The sequence below is a fragment of the Ictalurus furcatus genome, chromosome 2 (assembly GCF_023375685.1).
Source record: "Ictalurus furcatus strain D&B chromosome 2, Billie_1.0, whole genome shotgun sequence".
NCBI lineage: Eukaryota > Metazoa > Chordata > Actinopteri > Siluriformes > Ictaluridae > Ictalurus > Ictalurus furcatus.
This window is the reverse complement of record NC_071256.1, coordinates 29234212-29257229: the sequence shown is the minus strand read 5'-3', so window position 1 is coordinate 29257229 and position 23018 is coordinate 29234212. Positions and strand designations below refer to the sequence as shown.

Here is a 23018-nt window from a genome sequence, read left to right as displayed (position 1 = left end):
CCACTAATATAGGTAATTAGTTGTTACGTGGCCCAGCTCTTTTTTTTATTGATATGCATGTGTGCATGTGTTTTTGTTTTTTTTTAATTTTATTATTTTTTTTTTAAGTCAAGCAAGATAGTCCTGACAACGTTTTTATATTTATATATATATATATATATATATATATATATATATAAGGTTGGTGGGTATATGATTCTTTTTTTCCCCTTTTCTTTCCCTTCCCCAAAACTGAGGGTAAAGCCAGTTTTATTGTGGTTACTAAAGATAGGGTTAGGTTTAGGAATTGGTGTTGAAAAGTCTTCTCATATATATATATATATATATTTGTGTGTATGTATGTGTGTGAATAGTATGTATGTATGCATGTATATACATATGCATATGTGTGTGTAGGAAGTGACATACATATGTGCCAGTTTGTTGAACAATTTCATATTCTGTTCAATGAAATTGAAATAGCATTGAGCCATTAGTAGTAATGGAGTATTAGTAGTTGACATTATATACATTTTTGAGAGTAAATATTTTGCTATGATGACATTTAAGTTGTGCTTGCTTCTTGAATGAGTCTGAAAACATGCTATGCCATCACTATCTTTTATTTTTTATTTATTTTTTATTTTTTATTTTTCTCTGCAATATGGTGGATTTGATGTCATGGTAAGAGCGAGGTCTACACTTCCAACACCTAGCTAACCTGTTCAAGTAGCCACCTAAACTCCACTGACACTCAGTGTATGATCTGATGGTGTATGCTTTCTGCTTTGAGACAATGTCCATTGTTAAAAGCGCTATACAAATTAAATTGAATTGATGGTATTTATAGGTCTCACCATCTCGTGCTTGTGTTGAGGTGTCCCTTACACAAAATTTTTAACTGTAAATTTGGCATTTTGTCTGGGTGGGGACTGTCTTTTTTTGTAAAAATAAATAAATAAATAATAATAATAAAAAAAACTCTGAGGGATGTGTGAACTTGTGAATCTGAATTAGTGTGGTGTGAAAATGAAAACTCACAAGCGTCATTCTCATGTTTCACATGCACGTCAAAAAGCTTGTCCAAAAAAACCTTCCATATTAAACTGATTTTACTGTATGGTTGCACCTTAAATTGGGAGAGCATATTCCCACATTACACTCACTCGGAGCTCCACCAGCTGTGCAGTTTCATTTTTGGCATTACAGTTAGGAATCCTTGCCTTGCTTTAAGGTCTCTCTCTTTTTTTTTTTTTTTTTTTTTCTTTTCTCCCCCTCCCCATAAAACAGACATTTTGCAACTCAGACCAAATCCTGAAGCTCTCACTTACTAGTAGTGTTGTGAGTAGTGTAGTGCGTGTGTGTGTGGGTGTGTAGTGTTAAATCTGCATTCTTTTTATATGCCAGGGTTGGTATGCTGACTGTCTGTGATGTGTTTGAGTGGAATTTAAATATACTGCATGCATGTACATGGTAATAGTGTTTATGTAAGTATGTATGTGTACATGTATGTACGTGTGTGTGTGTGTGTGTGTGTGTGTGTGTGTGTGTGTGTGTGTGTGTATAATACACACACTCACTCTCTCTCTCACACACACACACACACACACACACATATATACATATATATATATATATATATATATATATATATATAAATATATATATATATATATATGTGTATATGTGTATATATATATATATATATATATATATGTATATATAAATATAATGTGTGTGTATGTATGTGTGTGTGTGTACCATTTATGTAAAGATGTTAAGTGTGTTCATTAACTAAGGAAAGTGAAAATGTTGGCTCAGTGGGTGTGTGCAGAAAAGTGTATGTTTGCACTTCATGCGGTGGCCGTGTCTGAAAGCGTGTTTATAATTTGGAGCGATGGAATGCTGTCTCTGTGTGTGTGCACAGCCACTGATGGACGGTGGGACCTGCTGAGTCCTAGAGAACAGCTGAGGCTGGCCCATCATGCACCAGCCTGCATGCATGTGGACTCCCTCGCACGTTCATTACCAAAGGGGCCTCCAGGGCAGCGAGCCTCTGTAACGGCTGCTTGAAGATGCACCTGCTTATGTGCATGCGTGCGTTGCTCCATTGTGTATGTTACCGAAAGTGTATGTGGGAGCTGCATGGTGTGTTGCGAGTAGGAGTGCACATGTGCACACAGACGAACGGGATGTTCTCGACACGAAAGGGCGTAGGCTGTGTGTCTGCATGCGTACGTCGTGTGTGCCTTCATGCCTGGGAAATTTGTTTTTAGAATTGTGAATGGAAGTGGACATGAGAGGAAAGCATTGCACATGCAAGTGTGTCTTCCAATTTGAGCATCTCCAGGGGCTTATTTTATACCTTTGTGCACATCGGCTTTTGGGTTTATGCTTAAAATCTTTAAGATTGATTGACGAGCCTATTGACCAAGGACCTGATCTTTTGAAATGCGCTGCTTGACCCTGCCCCCAACTATAGGACAATAGCACAGAATGACTCCTCCATCGCAAACTGAACAAACCCCTTCTCTTACTTCTGGGTGTTCTAAAGAGCCTTCACCTTTGCCCTTCTCAAGAGGTGCGTTCTCTTCTTCTTTGGTCTTCTGTTGTCCTCCTTCACTATAACTCAATGCCTTTCTCTAGAGTCGGTTATTAAATGCTCTTGGCTCCCTCAACCTTTTATCAGCAAGTAAAAAATTTTCCTCAATTCTCATGTATTGACAGAAACCTGTGCACTGACAGAAACGGGAACAGAAATTTTATCCCATATTCTGTACACTAAAATCGGATTTTGTCTTATGCCAGCATGGCTATAATGGCTGTAAGTTTGAAGGGTCATGCTCGTTTCATCAGCGGAAACAGTATGCAAATTTTAACTTTGAAATTGTAATTAAGAGCCGCTTCTCCACCCCCAGTTCCCAAACAATAGAGGAATACACAAAAAGACCGTCCTTCTCCACCCCTCAACTTCCATCCATCTTGTTGGCGTAAAGCAACAGAGATGTTTTTGGTCTAACAGCCAATGATGCAAAGGTTCACTAGGGATCGTGTGTGGCCGGGAGGGGGATGGAGGTGTATACGTGTGCGCCTGTGGATTGTTCAAGCGTCAGGGTGGGGGATGTGTGCAGATAGCCGAGAGCCATTGATCAGCACCAGAGCAGACTGGTGATTTTTGGCAGATCTAAATCGGGGTCTTAAATTGTCCCATTACACACTAAATCTTATGGTTTCTCATACATGCAGTATCCTAAAAACACATGTGAATGGGGGGGTGGGTAAGTTTATTAGCTAGCGCTTGGAACGTCTCATGGCTTATTACAAGCAAGCCAACAAAATGGCTGCCATTGTGAACTCCGACATGGTGTCTGAGCCTACTCTTAAAGGACCGATCCAAGATCAGAACAATGCCCAATATTATTATTATTTTTTTTTTTAAACAGCCACTGAGATGCAGTTTAAAATAAAGTAATCTATGTAGCTTTTGAGACCTGATAGGCTTTTATTCGCCATTTTCAACAGGCTGAAAAGAGCGGTGAAGCATGGGGGAGAGTAAATCACTCTGTTCTCCAACCAGTGGGTGGGTATGAACTCAAAGGTTCAGAGGTCACCAGGGATGCTGGTTTTAACCCTTTCCCAAACTCCAGATAGGACTTGAGCTGGCCACAGAGTTGGGCTCCTCCCTTTTGACCCCTGGTGTGAACTTTTCCTCCTTGTTCTTCTGCACTCCATCTCCATCTAGAGGCTCTAGTGTACAACAGCAAGGCTTAGGAAGCCTTTGACTTTCAGTGCAAGGTTAAAGCCACACAACATTACAACCTGAGTAACATTTGTAGCAGGGCAGGATTACTGTCCCAGTGTCCTGCTGCATCTCATGGGCATTGTGTTGGAATGTCAGTACAATGGATGCTGTTGTTTTTTGCCCTCATCAGCTTATTCACTTTCCCTCTCTCTGTTATTTGTTTCTTTTTTTTATCATGCTAGTGTCTCATGGTTTTTTTTTCTGTTGCTCCTCTTTTATTGCTTCCTCTTTTCACTCTGTCCTCTGATTCTCTCCATTCTCTTGCCCTCCTCTTGCCCACGTGCTGGGATGGTTCCAGGACAGCTGGCAGCGTACTACAGTCGTCAATGTCCGGTTTCAATATTCCCATTCAATCTCCACTTGCCGTTTTCTCTCACCCCGCTCATGCCCTCACCCTACTGCTGCTTCTCTCTTTCTTCACCACATTTCACTTTATTAGCCACTTAGGTCTTGGTTATATGTCTTACTTGTCCTTTTCACTTATTCATTTGCTTTTTTTGTTCAACCTTACCTCCACCGTGATGTTTCCCAGCTTCAATTTTGTTGCTTTTCTGAACTACTACGTACAAGAAAGTGGGGAAAAAATACATATCTTCTTACTCGCCATGTGCCATTATAAGCTATTTTTGGTGTGGCTTCAATGGTATTAGTCATTCCTGCTTTTTTTCACCCCACTGCTGACTGAGCAAGTTGTCTTAAGGCCATATTTTTCCTAGAAAAATGTTGGGAGGTTTTCGAAGGAAACATGTTGTTGTGGCTTTTGGCGCCGGTTGTGGCATTTGAGAATGAGAGAGTGGACTCAGGAACCACTAAGCAGAAGACATGCTGAGGTGGAACTTGGGAGTTCTTATGTGGTGTTTAGTGTGTGTGTGTGTGTAATAGCAGTGCATCCATGTGTCACATCAAATCGATGCGTTAGTCATAAAATTAATTAGCAGAATTTAGTTAAAATGAACATGCTATGCAGGGCTAATGATGATAATGCCAGATCTTAATGCTTTTGCGTAATTTAAATGTCTGTGAACCTCATGCTAGTCATTTATAGGTAAATAATCAAATTCATTATGTTAAGCTTAGTCATTTTATCATGTATTAAATCTTAACTTGGAAAAGAATTGTACTGCCATTGAACAGGGAGTCGACACTGTAGTGAATTGTGACCAGATTGATGATTTGGTGGAAATATTTTAAATTCCTTAGTGGTACTTGGATCCAATTGCATTTGCCACTTGTTAATATTTCTTTTTTTTTTTAATGCTCAATAATAATGGTTAAAATCTGTTTTTAAAATAATATTCTTTAAAATAAGAGAGCTAATCGTCTCACCGTTGCTCTTTCTCTCTCCTTGTACAGGACCAGGAAACTCCAGATTAGAAACATTCCACCGCATTTACAATGGGAGGTGAGTGCAAGTATCTGTGTCTAGAAAATGAATCTGCTCTGTGCAGTATAGATAGACCAGACACGGACCACTTTCGCCTTGTGGAAATGGAAACGATCTTGTTGCTGTAGATGCTGTAGAACTCCAAGTGCTCCCAGAAAAACAGGGATTTTTTAAAATGAATTGGTAAATAGACACCATATGGAGACGCCTCTTTTGGAAAAATAATTTTGGGTTGTCAGAAACTGAAAAATCTCATTGCATGATTTAGAGATTTAAAAGGCCTGAAGACATAATGTAACTTCAGAACTTGAGCGGGTTGCATTGCAGACCAAAGAGAATTGTACTGATCAAAACCATTTTTTAATATATATCCATACATACAGTATTGTTCAAAAGTCTTAAGCGTGTGCAAAGAAATGCTACAAAGAGCACAGATGCCTTTAAAAATAATTAAATGAAATGTTTGTACATTAAAAAAAAAAAAAACAATGCTATAAAGAGCTGTAAACGGTAACAATTGAAACAAAATCAGTATTTGGTGTGATGACACTTTGGGTTTTTTTTTTTGTTTTTTGTTTTTTTAAACAAGTTTTATAGCTAGAAACTAGCTGGTAAGTTTTACTGAGCATCTTGCAGAACCAGCCACAGTTCTTCTAGAGACTTGGACAGAAGCACTTGCTTCTATACGTTTATTTTTGTGCTGGAAAACGAATGTTTCATTTTTTTTAATGACTCGATAATGTAGAAGTCATAAAATAAAAATCTCTAATAAAGTTTGTAGTAAAAAAATACGGTGCCTAAGACGTGCACAATACTGTATGTTACATTGTTGGAGGTGTTCTCATTTAGTCTATTTCATTAAAATCACTGGTGATCAGGGTGATTGTTCTGTTTAATCCTGGATTTTCTTAAACTGATTTGGAATTTTCATTGATTACTTATAACCTTTTTTGATTGCAATGCCTTGTGTTTATCAAGATGATGTAAGATATAAGAATGAACACTGCTTGTAATCTTATATCATATTTTTTTTAGAGGGTAGGGGGTGGGGGGCTCGAGAGACCCTCAATATGGCACTGTGTTGCTGTCATGCACCATTGTGCCACCTGTGCATGTGAAATGTAAGTTGTGGGGCGTGGCCCGGAGCACGCGGCACCAGGTGGGCTGGGTCTTCCTCTATTGTCGTGCCCTCATTGGCCCACGTGTTCTGCTGTCTCCACTTCCTCAATCAGCCACACGGGGGCCATGGGTCAGATTACTGATCTGTTTTCAGGAACTCGTACACATCATTATGCACAATAGATAGTTCGGAATTTGAACAGATTCAGCACTACTTGTTTGAATTTGAACGAGGTTCAGGGTTTACACTTTCAAAAACCTGGTGATGTCCTGTTGTCACGTGTGTCCAGGTGTTCCACCTTGAGCTGTGAGTTTAGTTGAGAGTAGCACCAGTTGTGTTAGGCATCAATATCTGTGCTGATATCTTAGTTTTGGTGGGATTACGTGTCCGGTTTCAGGCTCAGCCCAGCCCCAAGTTTAAATTTCTTTCCTAACATGGTCCTTTCTTTTTCCTTCCCAGGTGCTTGATGGTCTGCTTGCACAGTATGGAACCGTTGAGAACTGTGAACAAGGTGAGCAAACAGTTTTGCCTGTCAATATTCACATGCCCAGTATTCACATTATCAAACATCTCATGAATTTCTTTTAATCTCTCCCTCTTTCTGGCTGTAGTTAACACAGAAAGTGAGACAGCTGTGGTGAATGTCACTTATGGGACTCGGGAGCACGCCAGACAGTGAGTGCACTTTTTTTTGTGTCTTGTTTACTTTTCCTTAGAATGTTATCATTTTGACCTTGCAATGGCTCAGTGATTTGTGATTTTTTTTTTTTTTTTAAATTTTCAAACGTAATCGTAACTTTAAGATAATGAAAGTTTGAAAAGGTAATGTTTTAAGAACCATAATACATTACAAACTTAATCAAAAACTTAATTGTACTGTAATCAGCTTCCATCCCGCATGAGCAGGTTGTCATGTTTATGCCGATGGATAAGGTCAATGAAAGCTGGAATAACCCCCATATTGCACCTGTGCTGTGGTTTTAGTAATGAAGCTCACTGGACTGTGCTTTGCAGCGGAGCGCAGGTTTCTCTGCTGCACAGTACAGCTATGACACCTAGTGGTGCACTAGCTGTGCTTCAGGGCCATCTCTGAGTCATCAACTTTTAAAAAAAAAATTTTTTTTTTAATCTTATTTGGATGTTTCAGAGCGATCCAAAAGCTGAATGGCTACCAGTTTGAGAACAACACTCTGCGAGTGTCCTACATACCTGACGAGAGTTTGGACGGTGACGCCCAGCGCAGCCCTGACAACGGTCGCCGCTCTGGATACGGTTCCCGTGTCAACTCCAGGCAGGGGGCCCCTGGCACAGGGATGCCCTCCAAGCATCAGCACACTGATATACCTCTCCGTTTGCTTGTACCAACCCAGTATGTGGGCGCCATCATCGGCAAAGAGGGTGCCACCATCCGTAACATCACCAAGCAGACTCAGAGCAAGTGAGTGCCTGCTGCATGCTGGTGATTGTGATGATCATAATCCTGTCTTACCTGATCATACACTCTCAGAACCACAGTGCAGCATAATGAAAAAGATAGGGATTCATACATATACAGTATTTAATAAGATGCAAATATTGCTACAAGTATAAGACAAGAGTGATGTCCAGTGTCAGGCAAATGATAAGTGTAGCACAATGCAGTAAGACTGTGTAGCGCTTAGAACACAGTTTTGTAACTACAGCTTTATTTGACCCTTTTAAACCCTTTTCAGGATTGATGTCCACCGTAAAGAGAATGCCGGGGCTGCAGAAAAGCCCATCAGCATCCACTCGACTCCCGAAGGCTGCTCGGCAGCCTGCCGTATGATCCTCGACATCATGCACCAGGAAGCCAAAGACACCAAAACGTGAGTGAGCTCCAGATTTACATTAAATCTGAACAGGGGTGAAATCCCATCCAAGATTTCCAGATTAACACCACACTTGCTTAACGCCGTGTGACCTCTGCAGGCATTTCACTTGATTAAGTGAAAAGTTTTCTTTCTGATTTTCTGGTCCTCCAAAATAAATAAGGGCAATACAAGGTGTATAGTGTTCTAGGGATGGGTGATCTGAGCAGTTTCAATGATCGTTAAGTAAATGAAAGCTTAGTTAAATTTGTAGTGTTGGTGCACTGGTCTCAGATGAGTGAAGATCTTTTACCCCTTTTTCGCCAGTGCTGATGAGGTGCCTCTGAAGATCCTTGCCCACAACAACTTTGTAGGTCGTCTGATCGGCAAAGAGGGGCGTAATTTGAAGAAAGTGGAACAAGACACTGACACTAAGATCACCATCTCGCCGTAAGTCAACAAGTGAACACGCATCCTCTCGTTACCGATCACGTAACTGGCCTTCATTGTTCCAGAGAGTTTGAGCGGTGTTCTTTCTGTGCAGGCTGCAGGATCTGACCCTGTATAACCCTGAAAGGACCATTACAGTGAAAGGTGCCATTGAGGCCTGCTGCCTGGCCGAGCAGGAAATCATGAAGAAAGTGCGAGAGGCCTATGATAACGACATCGCTGCCATGAATGTAAGTATGTGATGAAGTCAGACTTTACGATTTAGAGATGTGTTAGGTTGACTCCACTGCTCATGTTTAATTTCTGTCCACCTCCAGCAACAGACGCACCTCATCCCTGGACTGAACCTTGGAGCGCTTGGCCTTTTCCCTCCATCCTCCTCCATGCCTCCTCCTCCCCCTGGAAACCCAGGGGTTTGTCCCCCATACGGCTCCTTTGGGGTAAGACATAGATATGAACGTACAAGTTTACGAGCTATATTCATAAAACTTATGAGAGAAGAAGGAATGATCTGCCATTGGCTTTAATTTCCTGCCTCAAAGGTACTGATTTCATTCATACAAATTCCTGGTTCTGATTGTTCAAAAATTGTTGATTATTTTTCGGACAGTACCTGTCTGCAAAGCAAACCAAAGATTTATATCCATGCGCTCATTCTTTTATATGGATGCTACAGATAATCTAAGCTTAATAATAAATAAATTAAAGCGTGCTGCTCTCCATCAAATAAAGATGTATGATTGTTGATCTAGTGAAGCTTTCTGTGGAAAGAGGTTTCACATTTATTGAAGGATTCTCCAACGTGAGCGCTTTGTAAAGGCCAGTAAGTTTTCTGACACGGGAGAGCCTTCAGGACAGAGGACTTTGCACTTTGCAGTTTCTCTGTATCATGACAAGCTGCGTTTTTGTTTTGTTACCTTCAAGAGAAAGAAAAAGAGGCTGGTGAGGGAATGACTCTTATGTAGCTGCTATAACGTAAGTGATAACAGGAACTAGCTTTCGTTTTATGGTCGTTCCTCAATATTAGAATAAAAAGTATAACGTTATTCTTTAATTAATTTATTTAAAAAAAAAAAAAAAGTCAACTTCATTTCCCGCCATGCTGCATCACACCACCCCTTCTGTTGTTTATCTTCTTGTGTCCGCACACTCCATTGTGTTTTATTGCTTATGTATTGCTTTGCCTGATCCTACAATGTATGTCCATAGGCTCCTGAGCAGGAGACGGTGCATGTGTACATCCCCGCACAAGCAGTAGGAGCCATCATCGGCAAGAAGGGCCAGCACATTAAGCAGCTGAGCCGCTTTGCTGGAGCCTCCATTAAGGTGCGGAGCTGCTAACATGTCAACACACACACACACACACACACACACACACAGCCATTATGCAAATAACACACAATTCTTAATTAAAGATGTTTTAGGGGATGTTGATGCTAACTCACTGAATATTTTTTCTTCCCCCAGATTGCTCCTGCAGAGACGCCTGATTCAAAGATGCGCATGGTCATTGTTACTGGTCCACCTGAGGCCCAATTTAAGGTACTAATACATATAACCGCTCAAAAATCTCAGCATCTGTGATTGGCCAAACATTCTGTCAATCTATATAGACCCCACAACATAACATAGGCATGAATGTTATGAAATATCTTTTAAGATCATCAATAGATGGTCATGTTCATCATGTTCTAACATTGAGTAAACATGTATGAAAGAGACAGGGTCTTTTATTACTTTAATTTGCTTTAATTTAATTACATTTTTAGGTACATGTACCCAAGTATAGCTAACTATCCATTTATCAATACTTAAGTCATCTTTCTGTTGTGTTTTAGGCTCAGGGAAGAATATACGGCAAGCTGAAGGAGGAGAACTTCTTTGGACCGAAGGAAGAGGTGAAGCTGGAGACGCACATCAAAGTAGCAGCAGCAGCTGCTGGCAGAGTTATTGGGAAGGGTGGAAAGACGGTGAGGGATATTTCATGTTTTTTCTTTTTTTGTTGTGTTTTTTTTTTTTTCCATGGTATGAGACAGGCAATCACACCACCGACACTTATAGGCTCTGAGGGAAAACCTTAGTGTTATCTGCTGGTTGAGGTTATAAGATGCTAATAATTTAAATTGTACTCCTGTAGGTGAACGAGCTACAGAATCTAACTGCAGCTGAGGTGGTGGTTCCTAGAGAGCAGACTCCTGATGAGCAGGACCAGGTTATTGTCAAAATCATCGGCCACTTTTATGCAAGTCAGGTACGTTTCAAACAGGAACACATTTTATTACTTCACTTTTAATACTGCTAACGCTTTAAGGTCCATGTTCCTTGAGTTACTAGATATTTCCTTACTGCTAGACAACATCCTGAAATATGCAGGTGACAAATTAAAGGAAAAGCCAACATACAAGTGTTTTAGTAAGGTGGTGGGGCGCCAGGATGCAAAACGCGTACAAGTCTTTGGAACAATTCTTGAGGGATGAAGACCATCTCTCAGTTGCTGTTTTGATGATGGTGCTGGAGATAGCTGTCTAACATTTTAGTCCAAAGTCTCTCACAGATGTTTAATTGGGTTAAGATAGGATAAAACTGATCAGTCAGAATAACTTGTATTTATTTAGAGTGATGCTTCCCTCAGCAAAATGATCCCCAGGGCCACCAGATTTTCCTTTAATTCGTCACCTGCCTGTATATATACGATACATATTATGTACTTTTCATCTTTTGTACATTTATAGCCATTAGTCAGTTTATCGAGTTATATCGACTTTTATCGACTTAGAATATAGGTGCACTTTTTAGGTATACATTCACCTCCTTTACCCCATTCATCAGGGGAAAGGGACCACCATAGCACCACCAGTAACCGTTCAATTGTTTTGGACCAGATCATTCTCAGCACGGTTTCCCATTGGATAACTCAACCCAAGAATCTAGAACATTTATAACTAAAGCCATGAAAGTTCTATGGTGGATATTAGGTGCTCATTTAACTGGCACGTGAGGTGAAATATACAATAACACTGAAATACCATTTTTAAAAAATAGCAATTTTGATGTGCTCGGATATTGTCATTGCTACTTAGGGGTGTACAGATGCACTCCGGTTATGATTCGATTGAATTCACAATACTGCTTTCACAATTCAGTTCGATTCTCAGAACATTTGAACAAACTTTGAATAAAGAAAAAGACTCCTTTTTTATTTCTGTATAATAAACAATGCAAAACAGTGCATTTTGTCTGGCTAAAAGTAAATAAATTAAATATAGCTATGAACAGGCTTAAACTTGTACTACAAGTTCACTGTAAATAAATAAAATGTAGAAATTCTCCCCAGAATTGTGATTGAATAAACAAAGTGTCTGACCTGGGGACTTTGAAAATGATCAACTGAAACATAATGGGCTACATAGTTGAATTAGAGCTCCAAAGTCAGCTAAAGTGCCTGATTTCTGTGGCCTCTTTCTTGGTGGTGTTGACAGCTGTGAACACTGCTCTTGGTGGTGAGGGTGTTGTATGAAAGTTCTGAAGAGCTCTTTTTAAATGTTATATCACTGTCATGTAACTGCATAGTGCATAATGAGTTTTGGTCATTGCAATCTGGAGCTATTGGGCTATTGAGTGCTTCACAAGTGCAGATAGGATCAGTGTCCTATATTTTAATGCTATGGGCTGTGCAGACTGGGACCTCTGGTGTTCAAGCAGTGCAATCGCATGAAATGCATAATTAATAGAATGATCTCGCACATTTTCATGATGCACATCATCAAATTATTGGATGACAATGCATCGTATCATGATGTATCGTTGCACCCCTAGCTGCTACTGAACAGTTTGAGCTGGTAGAAACATTTAGCCCAAGACATTAATCAGGATGTCTGTGTGATTGTTTGCTCTATTGATGATCTGAAGTATTTTTAATCTCCACGTGTATGTCCAAGATAGGTAACCAAATCCAGCAGTGATACTTTGGTAAAGCACATCTCATGTGGCGATCAAAATGGCAACATTGTGAAGGATTATGGGTAAAAAGTATTATAGTAAACCTACAAAGTGCACATAGTATATGGTAGGTTTAGTTGATAAAGTGGCCAGTGAGTAGAGGGTACAGGCTAAGTGTACCTAATAAAGTGAGTGAGTGTATATATTTCTTAAAACTGCTCTTAATCCTTAAAGCTGTATAGGTGACGTGCTAGACAAATGTAATGGAATGACTATAAATTGAATAATGTCTTCTTATTTTTAGCTGGCCCAAAGGAAGATCAGAGACATTTTGACACAAGTTAAGCAGCAGCAGAAAGGTGGCATGGGAGGCTCTCAGGCATCTCACCCACAGAACCTGTCAGAGCTTGGGCCCCACCAGGGAATGCCCCAAGAGCCTAGGAGGAAGTAACAGGCTCCAGCCCGAAACTGGACGGACAGACGGATGGACAGACAGAGGAGAAACAGCAGACGGACTGACAGAGAGAGCAACACACAGACCCAGCGGTAGACAGGGAGAAAAGAGCATTTAACAAAGAGGGGAATAAAAAGGAAATAAAAATGCCTGAGAGGGTACAAGAGTTTAGAGAAAAGAAACTAGAACTTTGAGTGATTTAAAAATAGGTTAAAAAAAAAAGAAAAGAGAGAGAGAACTAGGAAACAGAGACCAGATGCCAGGTCGACTGACTGGGGATGGCAGGGATTCCTTGTGGCAGCTTATGAAATAATCATGGCAACGTGGCCTTGAGAGTCTTAAGAGAAGCTCTCATGAATTGTATCATGCTTAGGGCACCCCTGCCATCACCAATCATTCAAGTATTTTAAGGGTGTTTTTTTAAGAAGAGCTATATGTATAGAAATGTTTATTCAGAGGTATTATTATGAAATGCAGTGAGGCAGAGGTGGGGAGAGGGGAGCGGAGAACCCATCACATCGAGTCAATAAGGTGGCTCATCCTTTGCCTACAGGAAATTAAGGGAGGGGCCATAGCTGTTAACACTGCTCTTTAAGTCCCTGGCAGTAAACTGTTGGGGGTAAGGACAAATAAAGAAGAAGAAAAATGAGGTTGTAAATATAATCTTCATGAATTTGTGTTGAAGCACAGTGAGGGTACAGTAAGTGGGCGGGCCGAGGCTGACCCTGCAGTTCTATTGCAGAGGCTCAGCTCCGAGATGTAAACTTCACCTCCAGCCCTGAACTACGCCCGCGATGCTCGTTGGCGCGTGGCCCACGCCCAAATGGCATATTTTATATATATTATATATATATGATATGTGAGTTAACCTGGCCCCTCAGAGAGCAGAGAAAATGGCAGTGGAAAGGGAATGTGGCACTGGGATCAGACCATCTTTCACAGAAATCTTTTGATATTTAAAATCATCTTTCAGTATCTGGGTTTTTCTGGCGAATGTTTTTAACCATGATTTAACCAAACACTACTGAGCGAATTTCTGAGTTCTGAATTTTTTAAAAATCTGATATTTCTTGCAGAGGGAAGATGGAATGGGATTAAATTATCATCCAAGTAATACAAATTCGATTGACCTTGACAGCACGAGCCAATCTTCAAACAGTCGTGTTAACTTGATGAATGAATTTGGCCTTTGATTTAAGATCACATGAAAGATACAGCCTCCCATGGCCCAGCTCTCCACCCTGCCTTTAGGTCAGAGGTCAACAGCGGGTGATGTCAAAATGGCTTCTGCACTCTCTCTCTCTCCCCTACTCCATTCGATGTATGCTGATGAGGAGGCCAGAAAGCTGGCTTTCTTCACTCATCTTCGAACAGATTAGATAGAAAAAAAATAGAAACCTACCTCAGGGTATTGTTACCTCAGTATTCCTAACGGCTTTTTTTTTTTCTTTTCCTTTTTTTGGCTTGCTGGTGTTTTATATAAAAGCTGATAGTCCTGAATATTTTATTTTTTTAAGGAAAAAATATTTTTAGTTATTGTTGGATATTTTTTTTCTTCCCCCTAGCTTTCGCGTGTATGTGAGTGTGTATGGATGGTACCCCACACCTTTCCACATTTTATTTCAAAAAGATCCATATAGGCAAGAGTCTTACCAATACCAATGCCGTGGCAGATTCTTTAATTTTCCCTGGACCTATAACCAACTGACTTTTGAAGTCTCTGGCTTTTTGTGTAGTGGTGTGACAGTCATGGTGTTTTATCTCCTGACTCAAATGGGCATGAAAGGCTTACAAGCGTATGAATATTATGCACTGAAGGCCTGGAGTCTGCCTTGGTTGCCAGGTTTGTGCCATGACTGTATTTTGAGAAGCAGCCCAGTGGCATCTCGGTAACTACATCGAGTTTAGGTTCAGCATAGTACTTACTCATCATCCTATATGTACGTGTGATGGGATGCGTGTTTTGGTTTTTGTTTTTTTTCTAAAAAAAAGAAAAAAAAAAGAAAAGAAAGAATGAAAAGGAAAACAGTTTAAGTGTATAGTTTTTTTTGTTGATGAAAAGTGGTTTGGGTGTTAAAGACAGAATAAAGACATCCTATCCTATGGTCTCAGTTAAACATTTTTTAACTGAATGAGAATACTTTGGAAAATGGGAGCGAATAATGAAGAAAGCAGTCACTTAACAACAGAGACAGATTTAACCTGTATATAAATCGCTAAAAGAAATACTGCAACTGAAAACATTTTTTGTATTTTTTTAATTAAAAAAAAGATACATGGACAAAGCTGGGCAATATGTAGCGATTTGTAATGCGAAAGATTAATAGATACTGCCAGAATTCTTTTTCAATGAGTACACATTCCACCTGCGCATGGCTAAATGGCGCCTTTTTGTGTACTCGTTTTCACTCACGGGTTGAAATCGTTGCTTTTTGTTCACGCTTCCCTTTTTCTTAGTAGACACCAGTGTTCGGGTTGCATTGATGTGGAAAATTTCCTCCTCCTCCTCAGGTGGGAAGGAAGTCTGTCTCTCTCTCTAGCCTGTAGATTTCTGTCAGACCCTAAGACACGCACACCACTTTAGATTTGTTCAGACTGCAGCCTTTTGTTTAACAGCAAGCTTTATTTGGACATGACATCTGGTTGTGTACTGTTTCATCAGTTTTAGACGAAAAAAAGAAAAAAAAAAGAACATAACCGAAAAATCTTTAGGATATTTGTAGACTGGGGAAATATGGAGTCAAGCTGTTCAATTTTAAATTGGAATGTAAGATGTTAAAGAGTTGAGAGGAAGATGGGCCGACATTTTTTTTCGTCTTTTCTTTTTTAAACAAATAAATAAATAAAAGGTAGACATTTATTAAAGCCAACTTAAACATTGTTTAGGCTTTATGTTCTCACAGATTTGCTGGATATTAATTCTAGGTCACTAAAATGAGTAGTCATGCAGTGCTGCTGAATGTATGATGAATACTACACTCATCTCCCTCCTCTCCTTTTCACTTATTTCGTCCTCCATCTATTTCTCCTTTCATCCCTGGATGCAACTCGCAAGTTGTTTTTCCTTTACTCACATTATTTGCTACATGTGAATGACATTTTGTTGTCTGGGTTTGGTATAGACCTTGACCCTCTCTCACGCTGGCCTTGTTTGTGTCTGTTTTCTCAGTTCTGTTCAGTCGTTTGACCCTTAATTTCAGTTTTTATCCCCCCCCCCCCCCCCCAATTTTGTATTGCCTTCAATTGGATCAGTTATTCTCTCTCTCTCTCTCCCTCTCGTTCTCTCTCTCTCTCTCTCTCTCTCTCTCTCTCTCTCTCTCGATCAGGTTTCTTTAGAAAAGCACAGAGATCTCTCATACTGCTATTAGATCATTTTAAAATACTAACCAGTTACTTGTAATGCAGTTAACACCTGTGCCAAACAGATTTTTTTTATTTACTCCGTAAAGACCCGATATAGGTTGTTCAAACTGTTTTAGTGTAGTGTGAAGACTAATAACTTCCACTTCAGCACTCGCTCTGTTTAAAAAAAGAAAAAATACAAAATACCACCCAAACCTGTATACTATAAGTTTCAGGAACACAACTGCATGTTTATTTTGTGATTCTTATGCAATTCCTTCACAAGGACTGTTAATACTCTGGAAATCATAGAATTATAAAAGGATAAAAATAAAAAAAAGTGCACAGATTTACACATAGGCAACAGATCTAACCTCATACTAGTCCGGTGTAGCAGACAGACAAATGCACACCACAGGAAATTCATCCTACTAGTTTCTGGCCTTCGCTCAATGAAACCATTTGGGTGCTAATGACGAATTTAACCTCACATAACTAGGAAACGCTACCTCAAGACTTAGCCATAAGATTGTTTTATCAACCTGACAAGAGCGAAAGTGCATGTTACTTTTTTCACTTTAATTTCTTTAATTTATTATTATTTTTTTCCTGTTGCTTCTAGTTTTTGTTTTCAATCACTCTTTTATTTTAGAGTTGAGGCCATGATGGAGGGAAGGGAGGTGAGGATTTGGTGAGCAGAGATGATCTGGGTGTTTGATGTTGGGAGGACTTGGTTTGTAGACAAGCAGTGAAGGATCAGGAACATGGAGAACCCTCTAGTTTAAACTACACATAGTGTCACTACTCAGCCATTTCTTGAGAGCACGCGAAAGTGTGAAGCATTGCCTTCACTCCTCATATGTAAATACCCACTAAAGGAGAAGTGCTCAGTAACCCTCAAACACATTACTCTACCTCCTGATTCTACTTATTTTCGACCTCCCATTAAACCAGTGCTCCGTACAAACAGCCACAGAGTTCACTTTGTTGTGGTGTTAAAAGTTACCCGGACATGTGTACTGGTGTTTCTTTTGTAATGACTGATGTTGGATGTGACAGAGTTCCAGATCAGCATCAAGGGAAACTGGAGTCCCTCTCTTCCTCAGCTTTCCACCCTATAGTCCTTCCTTTTAATTTTATCTTCTTCAGTCAAGGAGCACGATACCTATATTCAAGTAATTTTTTTGGGTTTTTTTGGTTGATCTACCTCTTAGAGAACAAATGAATAAATAGGACAAATGTAAAGTGGGGAAAAAGGACAAAAAAAAGTCTTTGTTTTGAAAAAGTCTCAAATGAAAAATAAGTAATAAAATAATTAATGATGTAAACAACTGGGTAGAAGAATCTCCATATACTGTAGTGGATAGTGTATTAATAAAAAAAATACTTTTTCTTCCAAAGATGATTTTTTTTTTTTTTCGCCATTGTTTAGACCATTATTCAAGATTGATTTAAATAAAAATAAACGGAAAGGGGAGGGAAAGTAAAAAGAAAAATATCAATTTCATTATTCAATATTCAATATCTTTTTTTTCATTCCTCATTAGATTGACTTATGTTTTTAAGTTTGCAATTCTTCATCCTTTATTTGATAAATTTTTCTGATTGCTTTTTTGGAATGACATAGGATTGTATCTCATTTTGGATGCATTAGAATTTTCTCTCTCTCTCTCTCTCTCTCTCTCACTCTATGTGAACTGCAACATAGTACTCATTGAGACATTGCAGAGCAGCATGATACTGAAATCAATTCTTTCTATTTTTTTTTTTTAATCTGTATTGATGCAACAGGCAAGTAAGGGCCTATTTAGCTGACTAGGGCACAGTTTAGGAGGAGGAGAGGAAGAAGAGTGATGTATCACGTCTAGCCCCACCCCACAGCCCCCTCTTATGCCAGGTGCCATGGACACTATCTGGACTTTCACCTTTCTGCCTGCCAATTTTCTTTCATTTCTCATCCATATTTGTTCTGAACTTCTTGTAAACAATACAGAGCATAGATATGAATGTGTTATTAAAAGATGAAAAAACCGGTAAACGTGTCCCAGCTGTATTTCTGTGGGCAGGTGTGCAGTCAAATACATAAGGCATTTTTATTCAGTCTGGTCTAGAATAAAAGTGCCATAAAAGCTCCCCAACTTAATCCTTTTTGAGCTAAACTGATATTTTATTTATAATGTATATTATATAAACTGTGCAGGGAAGCAAATTCCAAGGATTGGACCTGGAAAGCCACATTGCTATAAACTATATAAAACAATCTTAGAATATGATCTGCCTGGATTGTTGCTCTAGACTCAAGAGTTAATATCAAACATGCTGCTAACCTTCAAACTTATTTTACACTTCATTACATTACGGCTTTTTTACTTAGTAGCAAATAAACAAATCGCACATATGGCAACAATTTTTGTTTAATAACTGAACAGTCTGGCTTCATGAAATGTATCTCAAACAAGTTAAATTAAATGATTTTAATTAATAACATTTTTTTCCAGATCAAGTAGAGGAAAACGATATAGAATCCCCTTATAATTTGCATGTCTAATACAAATACCAGCATGAGTCCAAAAAATGCAAATTAGTCTGCAGTTAAAAGGGAGTGACCTTAAAGTACAGACCTTAACCTTAGACTTTTTGAAAGGAAACATGGCCCCAACAAGAGAGAGGTCAATTGAAACAATGGAAAGGATTATAAAACTCCTTCAAGAAGGAAATCTGACACGGAGTGTGGCAAAAGATGTCGGTTGTTCCCAGTCAGCTGTGTCTAACATTTGGTGCAAGTATAAACAAAATGGAAAGGTTATAAAAGGAAAACATTTGGTACACCAAGGAAGCCGTCAGAGCATCGGGATAGAAAATTCAAAGCAGTATGCCTTGAAAATCTAAAATGCACAACAAAACAAATGAAAAACAAATGGGTGGAAACAGGAGTCGGTGTTTGTGACAGAACTGTTCGAAATCAGCTGAATGAAATGGGATTTACATATAGAACGTCATGGAGTGTGGATGATTGGATGAAAGTGATATTCAGTGATGAATCACGAGTCTGCATAGGCCAAGGAGATGATGCTGGAACGTTTATCTGGTGCAGTTCTAATGAACCATAAAGATGACTGTCTGAAGAAAACAAATTTCTCCCTCATTTATGATATGGGGTTGTATGTCAGGTAAAGGACCAGGGAAGACCTCAACAGTCAATACACAGGTGTACATTTAAATTTTGAACACTTCTCATTCCATCGATAGAAAATAGGTTTGGTGGTGATGAAGTCATTTTTCAGGATGATAATGCATCTTGCCACAGAGCAAAGAGCGTTAAAGCTTTTCTTCAGAAAGGCGAATCAACTCAGTGACCTGGCCAGCAAACAATCCGGATCTCAGTCTGATTGAAAATTTATGGTGGAAATAAATAATCAGTCCATGACAAGGCTCCGTCCTGTAAAGCTGATCTGTCAACCGCTATTCGAGAAAGTTGGAACCAGCTTGATGGAGAATATTGTTTTTCATTAGTGAAGTCCTTGTCTAAAAGAATTGAGGCTGTCATAAAGCCAGAGGAGGTGCAACAAAGTACTAATTGTGAATTTTTTTTTATTATTATTATTATTTTAATTTTTTTTTGGGGTTGATTCCATAATTTTTCCCTCTACTTGATCTGGAAAAAAATTATACCATTAATTAAAACAATTTGATTTAAAATTTGTTTGAGGTATGTGAAGCCAGAATGTTCAGCTATTAAACAAAAATTGTTTTGTGTCGTCATCTGTGATTTATTTATTTGTAAAGTAAAAAATCCGGGTGAGCATCCTTGAAGTGTGGTGATTCCATAATATTTGCCAGGGGTTATATAATAGTAAGACTAGTGTAATAATTCCTGTAGTATAATAGATTGGCAAATAAAATTATAGCGATAATATGAAATCAATGAGAGCAGTTTTAATCGGATGGGCTACAGTTTGAAAGGAATCATCTAACTGTATAATATTTTAAAAGCTTTAATATTTTTGCCTGTTTTCAGTAATACCTGAAACAGCCAAGAGTTGAAATAACTGTTTTAAATAATAAATGTAAACATATTTAGTAGTCATAACCGTTGAGCTGAATAAAATTGTCTACAAAATTGCTCTGAATTCTACACAGGCCCCGCAAAGAACACTGCAACCTCTGGATTCCTCAACAGTTCTTTGCTAAAAGTCTTAAACAGGTTGGGGCCCCTTTCTGACAGGGAAATATTTATATGGTTCCACGAAGAAGGGTTCTTTGACCTGTGTATGTTGAAGATGGTTTAGCAGACCAAGGGCATTAAAGCAGTATTTATTATCTAGGCTAGCTAGCTAGCCAACATGGAACTTAATTTGACAGCCCTTGACTTTGTTTTACAACAGTGGATCTCTTTTTTTGTCAGGTCACATCGTCATTATAATTTACACTGACATTTAGCAGATGGCGAGCATGAGAAATTGAGGATTGCAGATTGTAAACAACTCTTGGATTGATGAGCTGTCAGAAACATCCAGCTTCCCTGCGGTACAGCGTGGAAATAGCCTCAACACTCCTTAAAATGGCCATGCAGGTAGGAGCACAAACTGTGAGAAAGTCACCAAAATCTTTCCATAATCATTTTAATATCAAACAAGGTTGGAGAAGGGTTAAACACTGGAACCACCAGTAAAATATCACTATTATATAGAGATCTTAACCTGAATTATTATGGAGATGCAATTCAAACAACTTTTAGACCAGTTTCTATTCTAAGTGCTTGATTTAACTATCTACAATAAACGGCCATAATTCAGAGTTTTAATTGACTCTTCATTGTTTTGGCACCAAAATGATATCAGAATAACTTTTGATCTTTTTTTTAAAAAACAAAAACGATGGATGACACAGTAAAGCTCTTATTCAGTTAGATAAATGAACAAAAGCCTCGATGATCAAATATTAACACAACAGTTAACAATCGCCTGTAGCTACTGAAGAAATACAGTTTACATTTCCATGAAATAATCTTCAAAAAAAAAAACACCTTCATTCTCTTTACATTCGTTAGGTTTTGTATGTAAACTAGAATTTAGACGGGAAACCAGACCTGCTAATATTTATTAGATTATAGGCTATAACTTTCAAACTCGAAGCAATCTAATTACACCCGTTATGTATTAAAATATATAATATATAGCATACATATTCTACCAATAATTTTCAATATTTTATTATCACTTTGCCAATTTTAAATAGTCATTTCTCTCATCGACAGAAATGAATTCAAAGGAGAACATTTTGGTAAAAAAAGAAAAAAAAAAACCCAATGATAGTCTGCACTTTCTGCTGTTTGTTTTCAATTATTTAATCGAGTTGTTAAGCAGTCTAACACAGTAAAGCCTTTTTTTTTAAACATTAGGGATTACTCAATTTGAAATTATACCAACAGGTAGGCATATAAAACTCGTGACATAATATACTATAGTAGCTGATGCTGATACTTAATCGAAGTATAGACTATAATCAAAAGTATATTTGTACCATTTTGATGCGCCTTTTAAGCTATTTATTTACGTTTTCCTTTGATAGATCTGCTGCAATATTAGCATTTTATTTTATTTTAAAATATCGTGAAATACAATAACCTAAAAAGTTTAGGCTATTTATATGTACAGTAGGTTTACTCGCGTGTGTGATTACTGCTCTCCAGATGTTGAGTTAAAGTTGCAGAAGGGTTCATCTAAATGTGCTAGATACTGTATATCTCAGAAGAACTAGCTCAACAGGAATTCAAACCAAACCAGATACGTCTATAGTAAATGGCGCGCTTATATAGCGCTTTTATCCAAAGCGCTTTACACTGTGTCTCATTCAACCATTCACACACACACTCACACACCAATGGTAGCAGAGTTGCCATGCAAGGCGCTAACTTGCCATCAGGAGCACCTTGGGGTTCAGTGTCTTGCCCAAGGACACTTCAGTATGTGGAGTCACGTGGGCCGCGAATCGAACCGCCAACTCTACGATTAGTGGATAACCCACTCTACCACTTGAACCACAGCCGCCCTATCTATATATCTCTATACTAATCTCATAATGTAAACATATTGGCATGCAAGTAAGATCGGGTTAAATATTTGGGATAGAAATCACTTCTGTTCAAGGACATGTAGGCTGCATGCTGTGACCGACTTGAAACGGTGGAAACACTGTTACTATTTCCAGTGTATGAAAGTGAGAAGTAGACTTAAAGCTTGGAGAAATAAACAGTGCATAATTTAAAGAGCTGCAGAATTTATTTAGAAGAACAAGAACACAGGAAGTGCTAATGTATTTTCAACTTGGAGTCTACTATTGTTTAATAACATGATAAAAATAAGGTGAAACTCGCTATATAGGTCGAAGTGGCAGGTCACTTGAATTTAATGGGCTTAAAATCCTGATGTTTCTTGTAGGATGGATATGTCCTACAAGACATGTGAACACCTTAAAACGAGTGCCAATTTGTAATTGTAATAAAATGCAGGAATTTATTGTTTATAAGAACGTTTTGAGTCCGCAGTTTAATACAATGTAACTTTGTGGGGTTTTATGGATGAAAATTTTAGGAATAAAAAGTTTTAATGGCTCCAGTAACATGCCTAATATTTGACTAGATCTATCTATCTATCTATCTATCTATCTATCTATCTATCTGTCTATCTCTCTGTCTGTCTGACTGACTGACATAAAAG

General features: G+C 38.6%; 1 protein-coding gene across 1 annotated transcript in view; it reads left to right on the top strand.

The window, feature by feature from the left end:
- igf2bp1 (insulin-like growth factor 2 mRNA binding protein 1) overlaps positions 1 to 18337 on the top strand; it is a 41093-nt gene extending 22756 nt beyond the window's left edge. Inside the window, exons 3-15 of the mRNA XM_053613204.1 lie at positions 5135 to 5183; positions 6745 to 6796; positions 6897 to 6960; positions 7433 to 7723; positions 7998 to 8132; positions 8442 to 8564; positions 8659 to 8794; positions 8882 to 9004; positions 9774 to 9890; positions 10032 to 10106; positions 10403 to 10534; positions 10702 to 10815; positions 12808 to 18337. Of these exons, the coding sequence (XP_053469179.1) occupies positions 5135 to 5183; positions 6745 to 6796; positions 6897 to 6960; positions 7433 to 7723; positions 7998 to 8132; positions 8442 to 8564; positions 8659 to 8794; positions 8882 to 9004; positions 9774 to 9890; positions 10032 to 10106; positions 10403 to 10534; positions 10702 to 10815; positions 12808 to 12954 (1558 nt within the window). The 3' untranslated portion in view covers positions 12955 to 18337. The remainder of the gene's footprint in view (positions 1 to 5134; positions 5184 to 6744; positions 6797 to 6896; positions 6961 to 7432; positions 7724 to 7997; positions 8133 to 8441; positions 8565 to 8658; positions 8795 to 8881; positions 9005 to 9773; positions 9891 to 10031; positions 10107 to 10402; positions 10535 to 10701; positions 10816 to 12807) is intronic.
- The last annotated feature ends 4681 nt before the right edge of the window (positions 18338 to 23018 follow it).